Below are 19,222 nucleotides of genomic sequence, written 5' to 3' on the forward strand. Positions count from 1 at the left end.
GAGCTAAGAAAATTTGTTAGGCAAGCTGAGACCATTACTTAGCTGTGTTATGGAAATATAAAAACCCCCAACAGTAATATTATGTGGTTCAAGGGTATTAGGTTTCAGTCTAAAATGCAGAGAAGATGGAATGTGCTTCAGAATTACACTATTAGCTCTGCTGCAAGGTGATGAAATGAATCACGATTTCCAGAGGCAGTATGCTTATTTGGCTACCAAATAGTGTCCTTGTCTCTGTCGTTGCCACCCTGTGTGCCTCAGTTTCCCTGCCTATAAAGTAGGAAACTGCTTGTTGTCACAGCTTCCTGGTCATGAGATGCTTTGAAGATGAAAAGTGCTACGTGAAGAGGTGTGAAGAGATGCCCTGGTTTGTGTTGTATATTATGTGCACTGCAGGAAGACTGCATAAAGTCAGGAAATCAGCAAATAGTGAAAACCAGGGTTAAGTTAGGGATTTTTTTTCTTTTTTCTTTTTTTTTTTTCCCTGTAAATTGTCTACTTGATTGTAAGATTTTTATAAGGGACTGAGTTTTGCTCTGGCAGACTGTTGTCTGTTGTTGAAATCTTACAGTATGAATTAGATCTTTCACTAGAAACTCTTGGGGGTAAAAACATATGTTCATCCTTCAAACTCAGGTAGTTTCAGGAATTAACTAAGTCCCTGTATTTTAATTTGCATCATACACAATAATAGAGTTTTCTTCTGAATACTTGCATCCTGAGTAATTGAATATCATTAGTATATTAATTAGGAAATGTTCAATTTTACAGCCTTTTAATACCTAAGATGTGTGATACCAGTTTTATAGTAACTAAGGGGTAAGAGAAGTCTGATCCTTACAGAAACGCCATCAAAGCTGAAAAATAAACTGCATTTCTGTTTCTGCCCCTTCCCTCCCCCCTTTTAATCAATAATTGAGGTCTTCTTATCTAAGAAGAAAATTGATATGGGGTCTTTGATATGAAACGATACCACATTGGATGGATGTAAGTTGTAAGGCATGTGTTTGTTGAGGTTTGTATTCCTAACAAGTTTGGAAGCTGTTTTTTGGGTTTTTTTTTTTTTAATACAAAGGAGGAGCCAAAATGTAGTGTGGTCATAACCTAGCACTGTCAGTTGAAAATGTATTTGCAGATGTTGAGACCTGTTACGTCATATTTAATATCAGTGCAATTGTATGAAATGATCCTGTTGATGAGCTTAGTAACAAATGGGTCAGATTTGCAGGCAAATGTCAGGCTATTTGGGGCTGACGTGCAGAAGAGAGATGGATTATAAAGCGGGGTGTGACTTGCTTTAATTGATGCCCTCCCCTGTCCTCCTGTTTGGTTGCTTTTCTTGCTCCATTCCCTTCCTGTTCCTGGGCGTGTTACAATCCAGACTTAGTGGCTGTAGGTGGAGGTGATGCGTAAGTAATATGGGGTTGAACAAAAAGGTCTATTTCATTCTGAGAGGACTCTAAGTAGCAATTTGTACCAATTTGGATTTTCTTAGATTTGCCTTAACTGGCAGGCTTTTTTGAGATGTAACATCCGTCTTTGTTTGGTAGCCTGCTTTGCCGTTTGGGTGTTTCTAAGTCACGTTGGAGTTGTTCCTTGCAAAAACTGTCTCTCACTTTAGCTCTTGTGTCCTTGGTCATCCCTGTGATGCCCTTGGTGCCTCCGATCGAACTGCCTCATTCGGTGGCTCCACAACTGCAAACTTCTATTTTTCTAAGCTGTAGCAGAGTCAGCTGAAATCTGCGATGTGATTTTTAAAAGGAACTGCTTCAGTAAGTACACAGCACACCCCTGCTTCCTTCCAAGCGTGCCACGGTACTGGAATGTGTTACATTTTAAAGCTTTTCGATACCTGTAAACAGTGAGTACATCTTGGGAGTGGGGAATGAGAGGGAAATCTCTAGTTTAGAACTTGGTTAGGGACCTGAGTCCTGTTTAACAGCGCTCAGCCTGTGTGCTGAGCATTCCTAAAACTCAGTCTTTTAGAAGTCTGAGAGGAAAAAAACCCTGATCCAATCTGGAATTGTCAGATATTCCAATATTTGCCTAGATGCTGTCTTTAAAAGAACTACAAGGTCTGACTGAGATCTGTCTTCCTCTTTTTCTTAAAAAATCAAATCTTTGATTTATGCCTAGCTTGAAATTGAATTTTTTGCGTGTTGTTTTCTCTTTTTTTTTTTCCTTCTATCTTAGTTCCTGGATGCCTATGTATAACTCTCTTAACATCTTTGGTTTCAGGGAGGAGCAAAAGACTGCTTTACACTCTAACTTGATGCAATCTACAGGATTCAAACTTCTGACTGAGGTGTCACAAGAGTATTCTTGTTGCCTTTGCTTTTCATGGCTGCACAGCAATCAAACAGTGCTAGAAACTAGCTGGTAGGATGCTTAATAAATAAATAAATAAATACTGTGTTTGAACTGTTCCTGGGGGAGGATGACTTCTTGGGATCCCAGCACAAGCCACAGCAGCCACCAGTGGGTAGGAGCTGTGCTGAGAAGCCATAGTGGATTTTTGGTTCACACCAGCTTCTTTACCTTTTCCAGCCCTCTCTGGGGGCAGACAGGCATCTCTGTGCTGGATACCCTCTGCTCAGAGGTGGCCAGGAGGACCAGGCTACGTCAGGAGAGCTCAGAGATGTGCTGGCAGTGGGCTGGCTCCTTGCCTGTCCCCTGCAAGGTGATCAGTGTTACACCCATTTGGGCAGGAGAGGAGGGACACAACTACTTAAAGGACTCCTGAATCATCCCACCATTATCCCTGGAGCTGAAGGGAAGTGGGATGAGGTGAAGGTCATGCCAATTTTGTAGCCTTTCAGTTGCTTTAGACTCTTAAGAGTTTGAGGTATGTTTTTAGGGAATTTGCAGAGTTTAGTTGCTTTATTATTTATTTTGTTTCCCCAGTTCCTAGAATATGTGGGGTAGAGATAACACAGCTGCTGCCAAGTCCCAGAACGGGTCCTCACCCACCAGGTTTGAGTGCTCTTGGCTTAATGTATTAGTAATTATCCTGAGCACTGAGGATAGAAATGGCAGCTCGTGATCCTTCTTGTGTAGTTGTCTGTATTGGTAAATCCTAAGGATTAACAGCTGGGTATAAACAGGCACACTGAAGAGTGAACAGCCCTGCCAAGGTCAAATTAGGTCTGTTTTGTGTATAATGCCGTGGCTTTTTTAATTTTGTTTTAATTCCATCTTTTAAAACTAACAAATGTTACTGCGGATACACAGCCTGTGCGATTTAGCGTTGTTCTGAATACAAGGTTATACAGCATTAAATGTAAAGTGTTATATAGGTATGCAAAACACATTAAGCCCTGCTGTAAAGCTATTTGGGAGCCTCTTTATTATCTTATACTTTTCTGCCCCAATTTTTTGGATTAAGTGGTGTCCTTACCTGGTTGCCCATGGAGTCCCTTGCTGTCAGCCTCTAGAAGCACTACATCCAAAAGATGCATGTTCAGCAACAAAAGATTCCTCTCCTCAGGATTCACCGACTTCCATCAGTCGGTAACTGGAATTTTGTTGCCACCTTTGCATTTTCCACATTCTCTCCTAATTCCTCGCCTTACGAGCTCCAGGTGTTAGTGGTTTTTGCCATAATGCGACAAGAAAATGGTTGAGGGATCTGAAGGTTTTCCTAAGGATTACAGGCAATTTTGAGCTCTCTTCCAGCAGGCTTTTTCCACTCTGTGAATATTTGCAGAAGGTATTCAGGAATTTATCAGAAACTGTCATCTTGAGGAGCTGGGCAAAACCAGAGATCTGAAACTCTGCACGCACTTGGTGCTGAATCTGGTGCAGTCCCAGGGCCCCCAGTATTTTATTTGCAGCTGTTTATGCTGTGTATAATGTGTTGAAATTTAAAAGGATACTTATACCTCTCTCACACTTTGTTTGATTTGGCCTTTTTTTTTTTTTTCTTTTTTTTGACCTCTGCACAGTTGTTTGTAAGGGTATATACTCCTTTTACCCGGTAAAAATGAGGGACAGGCAAGGATTTATGTTCTTTCCTGCAAAAACAGCTTTTGTAGCTGCATGAAAAAGACTGACTTTTGTGTAGCCTATTGATAAGGTTGCTGTTGTTTGGAATGCTTAGCAGGGTAATTGCTTTCTGGAGGCATTTGACTGATTTTTGTGTTGCTGGAAGTCACGGGACTGGCAGCCAGTTGATACTGAAGTTGGGAATAGGTCTCAGAAGAGAATTGACATTAACTTTTAGCCGGCAGCTAAACTTTGATAGCAGTTTAATATTAATAGCATACAGGGAGGTGGTGTGTAAAGGCAATAATCATCAATATTTTGTATCAAATAAAGCAACTCATTTTTAAAATGCTCATTTTCTAGTTGTGGCAGGAAAGATGTGAGCCGGAATAACATCTAGCTGTGTGGTGTGTTTATACATAATATAAATGTTGTTCTACAGAATAATAACCAAAGATCAAGGATCCTTCTACAGCTGTGAAGAGGGAGCCAAGGAAAATATCCTTGCTTTCCTGTGAATGGTGTTTGCGGGGGGGGTTTGTATTCAGGCTGGACTGAGGGCGTAGCAAGTCCACTTGTGTTTCTGAGAAACCTTCCCATGAAGCGTGTTACGGAAATGCAAATTCTGTTTCCACTTCACCGCTGATGTGGTAGGCTCTGATCTTTCTTTTTTTTTTTTTTTCAGCTGTAGTTTCCATTGTTTTTCCCAACAAAGAACATTTCTGAACTCTAGATGAGTGTTTCCCCTTCTGCGTCAAATGGGTGCAGGGTGTATGTGCGGTGAGGTGGGAGGAGCTCTGACACATCACCTTAGGAGAGGAGGAAGGAGCAGCAGGTCCTGATTTAAAAGCCAACACTCCTCCAGCAATGTCATTTAGTTGAGCAGATAATTACTTCCGTATTGTCTCGCTGGCTTGCACCTTGAGAAGAAACTTGGCTTTGCTTCCAAATTCTGTATGCATAGTAGTTGATAACAAATGATATGATTGTGTTGAAAATAATGCGTTTAATGAGAGGGTTGTGACTCTGGCTTTTGTGTTCTAACGTAACCGTGTGCTGTTGCTTTTGTCTTTCCTAGATGTTTCTGACTGTGTACCTCAGTAACAACGAGCAGCACTTCACCGAGGTGCCCGTCACCCCCGAAACCACCTGCAGGGATGTGGTGGAGCTGTGCAAGGAGCCTGGTGAGAGCGAGTGCCACCTGGCTGAAGTGTGGTGTGGCTCAGGTAGGTTAGACTTGCTCTTCCTGAATTACTGGGCATTCACAGCTTCTTCTGACAAGGTACCAGACAGAGACCTGATGGACGTGGTCCTGCCTCAGTGGGTTTCTGCCTTACAGTTTTGGCAATCTCTTCATCAGACCTGCTGTGTGATAACGCATCTACAGAAAGGCTCACACCTGCAAAAAATGAGCTAAAAAGCAAAAGGGGACTCAAATATGCCATGTTCTTGTGTGTATGCAGCCCTTCTCTGGCTCAAATGGCTCTCTGAAGCATGTGGAGAGTTGTTTTCCTCCTCCTCCCCGTTGTGGGATCCCAGTGGCCTGTGGGGGGTTTTTGAAGCAGTAGGTATCAGTAGTTCTGTGACACAGAATTGTTTCTGCAGCCCCAGAGCTGTTGTCACTCACAGTGGCAAAGGAAACTTCCTTTTTCTGGTGACACCTTCATTGTTCCCCATCATGTTAATTAAGTTTGGAAGGGAAGGACTGTTACCAGGAGTAGGAGTTACCTGATATGAAATGCTCTAAAGGAGGTGTGTGGTGGGTGGGAGGAAGGACATAGACACTCCTTTTGACTGTTCTTTGGAAGAGAGTTTTATGTACATGGTCCATTGTGGCTTTTTTTCCTTCTGTATTGCTGATTTTTGTCTTGGAAGTTCCAGTCTCTCCAGCTCATAGTGCTCCATTGGAGCAGGAGAGCATGCCAACGGAGAAATCAAAAGCTAACACATGGCTAACTTTTCATGGCTTAAATAGGAAGGCACTCTTGACTATCTCCTGTCTCCATGGTATTCATTAGATACTGGTAGCCATCCAGAGGCCTAAAATAGATGAATCAAGGACAGGGTTTTAAGTCATGAAAAATAATGATATTTGATCCAACTTTTTTGAGATGCTTCAACAAAATTATAAAAGAGTCAGATGATAAGGGCTTATGTTTCTGTCTTCCTCTGCTGTTGGCTCAGGCTCCCGCCTGTTCAAAGAAGTCTTTGGTGAGCTGGATGTTTGTTTAATAACACAGGATACCTGAGTTGGCTCTTGATTATTAGCCACTTCTGACAGCTGTAATGTTTCTGATCTTCCCGAGTTTAAAAAATGCAACAGAAATTTTTTTCATCTCCTTAGAAAAGAAAGCATTTTTTATTTATAAACGATAGTAAAATAAAATCACCAATCCAGCATGGAAAGAGATATTTTAGAAAAGTGTTTTTATTGTACATCTCTGTCTAAATACCAAATACCCAATACCAAAGTCTGCAGTGAAAGACAAGTGAAATAAAGGTTTAGGTAAAACCACTGAATTTATATTTAACCTTAGCCCCACGCCCTGTTAAAGAGGTGGTGATGGTGAGGGACGAGGTTCTGCTGTTGTTACCATAGCTGGAGTGGGCACCTGCTCTCCTGGTGGTTTCTTGACTCATGTTCTTGATTGGCTTTTGAGATGTTGATGTAGAGTGTTCTGGAAAGGGCAGTGAGGTTGTCCTGAAGCTGAGGGAGAGCGCTTACCTTGAGAGGCAGGAGAAGGCTGCCAGTATTTAGTGTCCAAATGGTCTTGTTAAGCTGAAAAGTGAACTTCTGGCTGAGTGGGACCATATAACACACAAGGGTTTTTTTGTAAAATCAGGTTGTTAGCCTCTCTACTGCTCAAGGAGATGTAAGAACATAATCTGGGTACAGACATATAAAGTGAAGCCGAGAATTTTTTCTGAGATTAGTCTTTACAAAGATGTCATGAGATACCACAAGAACTGATACCTAAATGTTACTTGCACAGCTGTTGTTGTAAGATCAAAAAAAAGTATCATTCATTTATAATGTAAAAACCTTGACAGTTGTTTTAGAAACCAGATTATTCTTGTTCCCTTCACTGATATTAGGAGAATTTTTTACACTGAAAGGGTTATTAAGCATTGGAATGGGCTGCCCAGGGAAGTCGTTGAGGCACCATCCCCTGGTGGTATTTAAAAGATGGGTAGATGTAGTGCTTAGAGACATGGTTTAGTGATGGTTTTTATCAGTTAGGTTGATGGTTGGACTAGATAATCTTAAAGGTCCCTTCCAACCTAGACAATTCTATGATCCTGTCATATGTACTAATTATTTACTTCTGTATCCAAACATTGGGCATGTGTGTAAAACCATATAGAGTTTCAAATTGTACCTGATCACAAAAAATAGAGTAGTCTCAAATCATGTAGGCATAAAAACTTGAGTATTGGATGAAATACATGCATTTTTTTTTTTTTTTGTAAAATATATCCTTTCTCAAGCATCTGTTTAACATCCAGTAGCAACCATTTGCAAGATATGCTTTCATGTTTATATTGGATTTTTTTTTTTTGGTTGGGGGGGGAAGGGTGGGCAAGAAATACTTTTAGCTTTTACCTAATCTCATTTTGGATATCAGCAAAGTTTGCTGTCTTGTTTTGTCAAAATATGCCATGACTTCTATTTTGTTTGCATTTTACACTGAACAAATGAAATTTTATTTTAAAACAAACGTGGGGCACGGCGGCTAATCTTCTGGGGTAGAAACAAAAGATTTATGTTGGAAAATGACTTTTCAGACTTCAATTATTGAGCTCCTTCTTAGATCACTTGCCTCTCTCTCTTTCTGACGCTTGCTCAGGAATTTTAGCTTCTGTTGTCAGACCTTATCAAGTGTACTCTGAAAGATTGCTGCAAGTGTGCTGGAGGAATTCTGCTCCCTGAAGGGGGCAAGTTTGCTGTTCTCCCTGTCCTCCCGGTTTTCCTTGAAATTTGATGAGTATCAGGGCAAACTTTTTTGATCTTCCTATTATTGCCTGAGTTCTGTTAGGCGACTACCTTGGCCACTGTGGAAAGCAGTCAAAAGGCCTGGGCACGTAAAGAAATATTTTTTTTATTTTATGGGACAGATAAGGAATAAAAAAAATGAAGTCTGATTGTTTGTCCTTTCTTCTTAAGCTTTCCAAATGTAGTTTTGTTTGCTATTTGAAAATCTCTTTGACCTTCCTTTGAAGTCACTGGGTGGTATTGACGGATTCCTGGTGTAAAGGGCATTTCCCTTGAAACTTGAGTTTCAGTTGAAGTATTGCCGAGCTGCTAGAAATCGGTCTCGTAAGCCTGCTGTATGTTCTTTAAGATGGAAATCTGACAGCAGTAGTGTTGGTTTTTTGTTTTTGCCTTTTATTTTTTTTTTCCTTGGATTAAGGTTTAGCAGATGAAGAGCTTTTTTAGCTGTCTAGACAAGTAACCGCCAAGAGACTGCTTTTTCTGTAACAGTGACCTACTTGCTTATTCTGTAAAGCTAATCTCTTTTGACAGTGACTCCAGATATTTTCCTTCCTAGATTGCTTGAGCACAGCTGCAGCATTTTCATTTAAAGGAACACTTTTATGTTGAAAAAGAGCTTTTCACATGCTGAAAACATATGTTAGTAGCTCCTCTTCTTAGGCAACTGAAAACATTTGTACTTAACACCAATTTTTCCCCTGAAATGATTATTCTGTATTAAGATGGTGACTTTGAAAGACTCCATTGAATATGAATGAACTGCTCTCTGATTTCTTTCTTTTTTTTTTTCCTTTCTCATTTTCCTCCCGGTGCTTAAATAATGAAAGGAAACATCCAACAAAAGCAATGTTGGGAAAAATGAAACTGGGGCAAAAGTGGTGGTATTTAATTTCAGTCTTTGTCTGCTTGTCTTATTTCTCAGGCCAGGAACACTCTCTTCTGTTTGCCTGGCACCCAGCGCAAATGGGTCCAACCTGGTCATGAGTCCCAGATGTTGTCACTAGATACTATGACAGTATCCTGACTACCTTAAGTTGACTGCTATGGTATATTGAGTGTATAGTTACCATCACTTTTAAAACGGGCATAAAAATGGATGGTAAAATTGCTTTTATGTAAAGATTTAGAGGCCAATAAGTAATTCTAATTATATCCCGTCTGTGAGTGCCTGGCTATGAAGTGTGTAAATTTTGGAAGAACCGTAATACAGAAGGGGAGGAATACTGGTAAAAGGAGGCAGTAGATGTAGATTACCACTGGATTTTTGTAATACCAAAAGGCAATGAGTAAGGTTTAAAAATTAGAGATGTGACTGAATCCCGAACTTGGGAACAAGAGCAGGAAAGGAAACAGTAGAACTTGTGCACATAACTTTATTAATACTTCATCTTAACTGTCTGAAAGAAAATGGCAAGTTCTTACTGGAGTCAGTTTTCACTGTCTTAATCTCTTTTTTCCTTTGAGCTTTGAATCCAAAATAGTTCAGCTTTCCAGGTTTATCAGAAGCGGGGCTTTCAAAATGCGTGTGATCTGATCCTGGTGAAATTTGCTGTCCAAGAGAATGAGCCAGCTCTGTGGCTGACGGGAGCTATAGGGGAACATCGAAGTGACAGGAGCTGCAATGGCTTTCTGAGGATCAGGCCTCTTGGGTGCTGCCTGGGAGCCTCTTCAGGGCATCGAGAGCTTCTGAATCCAGCACTTGATTGCAATCCTTAGGAAGCATTAAGAAAAGAGTTTCTCTTCTCCGTGAGTTCATCCTTGCATCTCTCTTGATCCTTATTGGAATAGGAGATAACTGAGTCCATACAGGAACTGGGGCAGAGTAGCCCTTAAGGAGGGGGTGGGAATGGCTGAGAAATAAGTTTGGGGTACAACAGGAGGGGAGCAAAAGGTACCTCAGCGTGTATCCTGCGGTGGTGAGCAGGTAAGATGATTTGCAAATACAAACTTAAGGCACTGGAAGCTCTAAATTGCTGGTTTGCTTCCCCTTGGGCTGGAGCTGTGCCTCAGCTTCTCCCTTTCGGGAGCAGGCTTTCAAAGGGCTTTATCTGCTTTTCAGAGGTGTTGGTTTAATTCCAGAAGCAAGGAGTGGTGCAGCGCCTTCCGAAGGGAAAGGTGCTGGCTGAGGTAGGTGCACACACTGCACCTGAGTAATAATAGGTGTTGAGAGAAAGATGATGGACAGGTACTTTTTGTTTTGCTTTGGTATGTGCCCGAGCTGCACAGGGTTGCAGTGGTTAACTGGCTTTTTTTCCTTTTTCAGAACGTCCTGTAGCCGATAACGAACGGATGCTGGATATTTTGCAGCGCTTTGGGATGCAGAGAAGTGAGGTTCGTTTCTTTCTTCGGCACGAACGCTCTCCCTGCCGAGAAACTGGTAGGTGGTGATCTCAGCTGGCTCATTTCTCTAAATTTCATTTTGTTCCTCAAGCTTGCCTATGTTACTTATTAATATTGGGAGTCAGGATGGTGTTGCAGCCCTTCTGGGAGTAACATTGGGAGTCAGGATGGTGTTGCAGCCCTTCTTGGTGTCTGATTGTTATTTTTTTTATGAATAGAGAATATTAGTAACAGAAAACTTGTAAATAACTCGTCCTTCTTTGCCAGGTCTGGGGACATTAAATCCAAATTGAAACATCTGCAGTTTTTCTAGAGCTGGTCATCACCAAAGCATCTGAGCACATTCTGTGTTAAATATATTAGCCATAGCTAAATATCTAGAGATCTGTGACAGTCTCTTCTTCTAAATCTAGTAATCAAACTGCTTTCCAGTAATGTAATTAATTATTTGGGCTTAGGATGTTTCACCTGGATAGTATTTCACCAGAGTGATAAACTCATCATACTTGGTAAAAGATAGAGTTCTTTGATGTTTCTCCTACAACCTACACATTCGTATTAGTTTCAGTTATAGCTTTAAATGAACAGCCTGGTGAAGTTCTCTGAGAACCTACTATCTGTGCCTTGTAAATCTAAATACGAAACCTATAAAGAAAATGACTTTTTGCTTTTCAAGTTTTTTCTGTGCATTCCAAATTAATCTCTTTGGTAGAATCTTTAAGACTTTTGCCTTTAAATCAGTCTTCTTCCTCCTCTTTTCCTGTTTTCATCCTTGGTAATTTTCCTCAGCATCGGAAATACTGCGTTTGTGTTATGACATTGTACCCAGCATATTTTAAAATGGTTAAATGCATCTCGATGTTTGAAATGTGTTAGTCTTGAGGGAATATGTTCTTGAAATAGGTACCAACTGGGCAAGAAGCGAACAGAGGTGGCTTCATCCTGTAGGACATGCATGTCTTACAGGGAAATGAATGATCTTCGCATTTACCATCTGAACACCATATGAATATAATTTGATGGAAACATTAAAGTAGGTTTCTAGTTAAGTAGCATCTTTACTGTCACAATGACTGCCAGGAAGGAAAAACTTTAGGCTTTTAAACTTTAAGTGCAAGTAATCAGTTGTAGATTAAATGGTGCATCTTCCAGGATAGGTGAGTAACCTTTAGCTATTGTTACAGATATTCTCTGTGAGACAATTGGCAAAGGCACATCAGAACATCTGGATGCTGGTTTTAAGACATTGGGGTCAGAATGCCTCTCTGTGAACGAACACAAGATATTTTTTGTTGTTTGCAGAGGGTACAGGTTTCTGTGACTCTTCATCTGTAACGCGGACTTACTAGGGGCCTGTTGACCACAGGAGAAGTATCGAAATAGCATGCTGTTTGTCTGTTTTTTGAACAGTTTTGTATTTTAAAATAAATGTTGACATTAAATAACAGCCTCTTCATAAAATACCTTCTGTCATCGATTAAGTTTATCTTAGTGGTAAGAGCATTGGAAGAACAGTTGTTCAGATTCTAAACCAAAATGATTGTACTGTTTCGCCTTTTGTATTGGATGCTATGTCTAAAGGGATAAGAAAAATCAAAAAATACCTTACCATCTTTAATTATCCTGTATTTCTATCTAGGAACTGCACAAAGGTCTCAAGATCCAGCCTTAAAAAGAAACGGTGTGAAAGTGCCTGGTGATCGAAGAATAGAGAATGGAGTAAGTACCTGATGCAATGGCCAGGATAGTGAGAGCAGAGGCTTCCCTTCTTTTGAGATACTGGTGCAAATCCTGCCCTGGAAACTAAGAGTCTGTTTTGGAGAGATTCCCAATGACTGCTCTGAAACAGACACACAGCCTCAAGCAATTAGCACCCTTGCTTTTAGTTTTTAAGGTGTTTCTGAGATCTGTCTCTCAAAAATCCAGGGAGACCTTACAGCAGCCTTGCAGTACCTGGAGGGGGCCTACAGGAGAGATTGTGAGGGACTCTTGATCAGGGAGTGTAGCGACAGGACCAAGGGGTAATGGTTTTAAATTGGAAGAGGGGAGATTTAGATTAGGTACTACAAAGACATTCTTTCCTGTGAGGGTGGTGAGACACTGGAACAGGTTGCCCAGAGAAGCTGTGGCTGCTCCATTCCTGGAGGGGTTCAAGGCCAGGCTGGATGGGGCTTGGAGCAACCTGGTCTGGTGGGAGGTGTCCCTGCCCATGGCAGGGGGTTGGAACTCCATGATCTTTATGGTCCCTTTCAACTCTTACCATTCTATCATTCTGTCAGTTGGCTGCTATATCTGTGTTTCTACAGGTGATCCCAGACCAGCAAATTCAGCATACTTTCCCTCTCCCACCAGAAATTTTCTCTAATTTTCCTTCAGTTCATTGATGATTTTCACGTTCAGTTTTGTGTCAGAGATCCCTTAGTTCCAGATTTCAAGTTGACACCAGTTAGTGTTTCAGCATTGAATCTATTTCCCCTCCTTTATTCTTGTTCAGAAGTTGTAATTATGGATATAAGATTGAATCTAGATTCAGGAAACATGTGAACAGATAACTAATGTAATAATGGTGCTATCTTTGAGGGTGGTGAGGTTTTTTTTCCCCCACTGTATTTAAACTTTCCATTTTCTTGAGCTTGCATTGAATTGCAGTGATACACCTACGACCACAGCTCCATCCTGCCGTGTGCGGCGTGTTCTGGGCTCAGTCAGTCAGAGCTGATTCATGCTGGTCTTAATTATAAAGCTCTCTGAAACTCCTCTTTAAAATGCTGCTGGGATATTGCTAGAAATATTAATGTTTCAAGAGATATCAGCTGATGTGTGTTGCTGGATTGGGCTACGTGTGTGTATGAGCTTACTATTGATGCTTTTATCAGGGAGATACGCCATTTCTTTCTAATTATTTTATTGGATACTAAGTTGTTGCTGCTGCTCTTGTTTTTAAGGACCTTTATCATGCTTTTCTGCAGTAGCTTTATTGAGTTCCAGGCTAGCCAAATTAAAAATGCTAGACTTAGCCTGCTGTGGATGTTTTTTGACAGGTCAGTGCTCCCAGGATGGATATGACACTGGCCGAACTTCAGGACATGGCGTCACGCCAGCAGCAGCAAATTGAGGCTCAGCAGCAAATGCTGGCCAACAAGGTGAGTTGGGCATGAGACAGTTTGTAGCCAGGAACAAAGGTAGTAAGAATCACATGAGGTGGAGGGAGGGTTGGGAATTTGGGTTTTTTCACCTCTTGGAAACAGAGGGCCCCCTTTCTTTGGTGCCTCCTTTTTAAATTTGAAAGGCAACCTATGCAAATAGCCAGTAGTAAAACATTAAAATAATGCCAGTGATAGAAATGCCTGTTTAGCTTACTAAAAGGATAGAGAATATAACATTAATATATTGTCATTCACCCTGGTGGCTCTGCCACCCTGTTTGTGTTCTGTGTGGTCACCGGTTTGATCGCGGAACAATGCTTTTGTCTCTGGATGTAATGCTGTCCTGTAATGATATCTTGCTTTCTCCTGATAGGGCTCAATGTGTCCCTGCCTTCCTGGGGCAGCTGTCTAAAAAAGGTGGCGTGTATGCGATAAAAGTAACTAGGAGAGTGATTTATAAAATGCTTGCGGAACAATAACAGAAAAGCTAATGAAAGCACACAGGGTGCCTCTGAATGATTTTGGGGAAAAATACCCTGAATGCATCTGCAGAACGGGGGCATGGACTTCATATTTGACCTAAGTGTTGTTGATTGATGCACACCACTACTCTGGAAAACACCACAGAAAATGCTGCTTTTGGCAGAGAATCCTTAAATGCAAGCCCATCCTGGGCTGCCTGGGTGGTTGCATTCCTGTGCACTTCCAAATGTGCTCTCCTGGGTAAAAGGGCTGCTCTGGGGCTTTTGTCTTTCTGCTCTTCATCTGTCAGAAGCCCCATCTCCCTCTCCTTTTGAGATCAGCCCCCTGGATGTTTAGCATCTAGTTCAATTCTCTTGGTTTTCAGTAATTGTATCTCTGGCAAGTGCTTCAAACCATGGCTTTCTAATGGTTCCATAGCACCTTCAAAGTGATACTGTGGCCAGTCAAAATAGCCAATATATCTTTATTTCCGTTTTATGGTAGGAACTGATATGAAGAAGATGCAACTATAAATGTAAGAAATTGGTCAATGAAACAAGAGATACTCAGGTTCCCACTTTAGGCATTATCTGTGCTGCTAAAACCTCTTCTACCTGATTAATTTGCCAAGGCAGAATTTTGACCTCCTCCAGGTTCCAGCTGAGATGTGTTAAATATAAGAGAAGCCTAAACTTGGCATAACTTTTGCCTGTTCCACTCACAGGTGATGGTAATAGACTATGGTCTTATAAATAACACTGTAGTCACTATATATAGAGAAACCAGAAATAGGAACATTACATATATTTACTGTAAAGGGAGTTCTAAAAGACTTTAAAAAAACCAAACCCAAACAACTTAAAAAAAATAAAATAAAATATGAGTTTGAGCCGGGGTAGCTACCCATCAGGTAGGTGTCTGCTGCCTGTGGTTTGAAGAAGAGTAGCCTTGTGGGTGTCCCACGGGAGAATTTTCCATTTAACATGCCTCTCTGGAACAAACTTGCTTTCCTAGATGCCCTTTCAAAGAGAGACTTTTCATTGCCTCTTCCCTGCCTTCTGAAATCAGATGTAATATTAAAAATAGATTCTGAGGGGGGGGGAAATACACTTTATTTTTAGACATGAACTGCAGTGTCTATTTTCTGACATTTTCCTGCGTGGGATTGACTCTAAACTGGTGCATACACTGCAGGTGCTGCCTGGTTTTCTCCGGAAGGCGAGCTCACTCACTGCCTTTCCTTTTTTATCCAAAGTGCACAAGACTCCCTGTTTCTAAATATGACTGGTGATTTTTTTTGAGGAATTGTTGAGTTCTAATGTTACTAAGCAGTGATAGTCTTGGCTGTTAGTGGGGTCTTAGTAGTTCTCCTACCTCTGGAACAACCTGTCTTCTCCAGGACTGGAAGTCATGTGTAATGGCCAGTGACCTTAAAGGAAGGCCCTATAGGTGATCTGGTGGTTTCTTTTAGCTCTGAACTATAGACATCTGTACACAGAACACGAGAGCAAAACATATGCTCCTGGAGAGGCAAAAGGATCCTCTCCACTGAGATGATGTCTATTGTATAAAAGGGGGCCAAATCAATGAGAACGTTTCCCCATGTCTTGAATTCTCCCACCCTGTGACAGCGGTGATTGTTGCCAGGAAATGGTAAATTATCAGAGCTTTGGTGTGCCCTGGTCCTCTGTCTGAAGGGGGCTCTAGCAGAACTAGGAAAAGTACAGAGAATGATGAAAATGATCAATAATTTATGGAATATCCTCTGTAAAAAGAATGTCTAATGTTTTGCAGCATGACTTATAGTTGTTTAAAATGTGATGTATGATAGATATCTGTAAAGTACAATCAGTATGGAGAGAAGGTAGGGAGGAAATAATCATTAGCTCTTGCAAGTCAAGAGCCAAGCAGTGATTAAATGAAATTGGCAAGTGCCATGGAATGTGAATGCTAAAATTTTTCTCAGGCTTCGAAGGATTTTGAGCAATTTCATGAAAGAAAAATTTCCTAAGGGCTGTTAGACATGGATACCTCCTCTGTTTCCATAGTTTCTTGCGTTATAGGATGGTGGTACCTGGAGGATTGTGTTGGGAGAGTATCGGTACGTGCTTGCTCCGTCCTCTCAGACTTGCCTTGACCCCCTGGGAGGTCAGGATGTGGGGCTAACGCTGAGCTGAGCTGCTGTGGCAATTTGTTTTTAAGTTTTGAGACTCTTTCTGTCAGTACCTTACCATAAGTTCATTTATAAAAAAATAATAAAAAAAATTATTGTCATGACTGTAGGAACAGCGTCTGAAATTCCTGAAGCAGCAGGATCAGCGACAGCAACAGCAAGCTGCTGAGCAGGAAAAACTGAAGCGATTAAAGGAAATTGCTGAGAATCAGGAAGCCAAACTTAAGAAAGTGAGAGCACTGAAAGGCCACGTGGAGCAAAAAAGGCTCAGCAATGGGAAATTAGGTGAGTTGCTGCTCGGGGAAAGTGGCCTGGGATTTTTCATTTTTCTTGGAGCTCTAAAATTTCTGGCGATTTCAGTGATTCAGAGGAGGTATTTACAGTGTTCCAGGAAATGTTAATCATAACAATTTCACATCTTGATTTACCAACTGAATTCCTGAATGACCTAGAAAAAAATATATTTTCGTATTGTTTTTTAAAATATCCCATAAGTACATTTCCCCTCTGTGTTTTGAGCCTAGTATATCTGCTCTTTAAGTACAGTGCAGGCTGTTTCCTTACTCAAATACCTTTCTGTACTGCAGTAACTTTTGCTGTCCTTGATGTTAATACCCCACACATTTAGAGTGTTACTTTCTTCTTGGCCCATAAGAAAGGTTGGCATGATACCCATGTTGCCTCTTACGCAAGAGGTAACTTAACGGCCAAAGGGGTTGAGTATTTTCTTTTTAATTATGTAAATCAGACTAGTGTCTGGCTCCCTGCAGTACTAGTTGGGTGCTTGCAGTTCCACATATTGATGCAACATGAAATATTTATTTTAGCCTTCATATCAACACTCATTCTTCTGCCTACCTTTTCATTCTCCTTCTATACTTGTCATTTCCAGCTCGACTCAAATGAAAATATATTGGTGTATTAAGGTAAAATATAAATATATTGTGTTACTAAGAAGCATGGTGCTTAAAAAAAAAAATCAAAAGTCCTTTTCTCTCACAGAATGTGTTGGATTCTGTAGCAGAAAAGAAACATTGGTTTAAAGGAACGGAGGGATGTGTATCCGTTTCTCCACACCCACCCTGGCAGGTCTGGCCTTGGTCCTTGCTTGAACTCTTACTGATTCCTTAAACTTTCCTCCATAATGCAACAGTTCTGGCAGTGGGAGCAGCTGATGACAGCCATTTGTAACAGACCCTAAAAAGCCCTCTGAGTCTTTGTTTAATTTAACAGCTCGAGTGTTTTGTCATCCAGTTCCCGTGACCTAAATTCAGAGTTTTAAGTATTATAAATATGCCTTGTGGTTGAGTGAGTATCTTCCTGTGGAATTCAGCATGATAGCGAATTTAGGCTTCTAACCATGAAATTCAGCCTGGTAATGTGGTTTTGTTTGTTTCCATACTTCAGGAAGTAAAAAAAAAATGTTCTTTTTCTCTCCCTATCAGTGCTCTAAGTAGACTGAATTCAGATAATCTTGTAGTGTGTTTGCTTTTATCAATGCTTGGAAGGCAGAGTGGGTTTGAGGGGGATCCTGAGTTTGCAGCAGCTGCTCCGGGGGCCGGCAGGGCGCTCTCTGTCCCTGCCATCCCGGCCTCGGGAGCAGCCCACGCTCTGCTGTTTCTCAGGGCAGCTCTTTGTGCTCTCTCCTCCTCCTCCTCCTCCTCTCCAGTGGAGGAGATCGAACAGATGAACAGCCTGTTCCAGCAGAAGCAGCGCGAGCTGGTGCTGGCGGTGTCAAAGGTAGAGGAGCTCACCCGGCAACTGGAGATGCTGAAGAATGGCCGGATTGATGGTTACCATGACAACCAGTCAGCTGTAGCAGAGCTGGACCGCCTCTACAAGGAGCTGCAGGTAAGTCAAAGCCGGCTCGTGGGCCACAAATCTTAAGGGCCAAAAGTTAGTTGTTTCGGGTTGTTTCTTGTCTCCTGGGAAAGAAATCCCCTTGCTTCTTTTCTGACAGAGCTGCCTGCGTGCTGGGGGCGAGGGGTCAGTTGTGTTGGGTTCAAGGGAAACAGGGGAGGGAGCACGCACTGTATGTACCTCTCCTTTCTGCAAAATTTGGAGAAAACCCAATGTTTTTTTCCCCAGAGAAAATAATCTGAGTTTGCAGGCGTGACTTGACTTTTTAGAAGGCTTTTCTCTTTGTAACTGTTTCCTGTCCCCAATCCTGAAAGTTAATTTGTTTTGATTTTTGTTGTTGTTGTTGTTGTTTTCCCTTCCTCCTCCCCCCTTCCTCCGTCTTTGTGAATTTATTCAGTTGAGGAACAAACTGAACCAGGAGCAGAATGCCAAGCTGCAGCAACAGAGGGAGTGTTTGAACAAGCGCAACTCGGAGGTGGCAGTCATGGACAAGCGTGTTAATGAGCTGCGGGAGCGCCTCTGGAAGAAAAAGGCAGCTCTGCAACAGAAGGAGAACGTACCAGTAAGTGGGGGATATTTAATAAGAAAAAAAAGATTCATTTCATTTGCGGCCCACACGGGCTGAAGTAAAAACTTGCTTGTGGGGAAGGCTGTCTGGATGCTAGACTTGGTTTTAATCCATATGTGGGGGAAGTCTTGTATTATTAAAGTCCGTTTCATGGTACATTGGTGTTAACCTACTTACTCTTTATGCACAAAAACTCTTCTCTCTTCTTATGCTGTCGTGGAATTTTTTTTTAGACTTTTTTTTTTTGCTTTGCTATTACTACTCATGCTTGTATCTCCTTAAAGCTTGTTTAAAAAGGACTTTTAATATTGTACTATCACCTTATCCTTTTTGACTTCTGTTTCAAACACTAAAGGATGGATACTGCAGCATAACATTCTTTACATTTTCTTTTTCTTTTTGCAAAGGTTTCTTCAGATGGGAATTTACCCCAGCCAGTGGCTTCCGCTCCAAGTCGAGTGGCAGCAGTAGGTCCTTATATCCAGTCCTCTACTATGCCACGTATTGCTTCCAGACCTGAACTTTTGGTGAAACCAGCATTTTCAGATGGGACACAAGCTTTGCAGGTACCTGATGGTCCACTAAAAACACAAACTCTGCCTAACATGAGAGCTGGGAGCAGTTCACAAGCTAAAGCTCCTGCAGGTAATAGCTTATGATTAATATTTCTTCTGCAAAAATGTTTTATTTTCTTA

At 41.3% G+C, this 19,222-nt stretch overlaps 1 protein-coding gene across 1 annotated transcript in view; it reads left to right on the forward strand.

The window, feature by feature from the left end:
* TP53BP2 (tumor protein p53 binding protein 2) overlaps positions 1 to 19,222 on the forward strand; it is a 53,760-nt gene that overhangs the window by 18,767 nt on the left and 15,771 nt on the right. Inside the window, exons 2-9 of the mRNA XM_014950655.1 lie at positions 5,063 to 5,210; positions 10,242 to 10,355; positions 11,958 to 12,037; positions 13,360 to 13,461; positions 16,210 to 16,384; positions 17,769 to 17,950; positions 18,357 to 18,521; positions 18,935 to 19,172. Coding sequence (XP_014806141.1) covers positions 5,063 to 5,210; positions 10,242 to 10,355; positions 11,958 to 12,037; positions 13,360 to 13,461; positions 16,210 to 16,384; positions 17,769 to 17,950; positions 18,357 to 18,521; positions 18,935 to 19,172 — 1,204 coding nt within the window. The remainder of the gene's footprint in view (positions 1 to 5,062; positions 5,211 to 10,241; positions 10,356 to 11,957; positions 12,038 to 13,359; positions 13,462 to 16,209; positions 16,385 to 17,768; positions 17,951 to 18,356; positions 18,522 to 18,934; positions 19,173 to 19,222) is intronic.

The sequence above is a fragment of the Calidris pugnax genome, unplaced genomic scaffold, assembly GCF_001431845.1.
Source record: "Calidris pugnax isolate Ruff unplaced genomic scaffold, ASM143184v1 scaffold24, whole genome shotgun sequence".
NCBI classification, from domain to species: domain Eukaryota; kingdom Metazoa; phylum Chordata; class Aves; order Charadriiformes; family Scolopacidae; genus Calidris; species Calidris pugnax.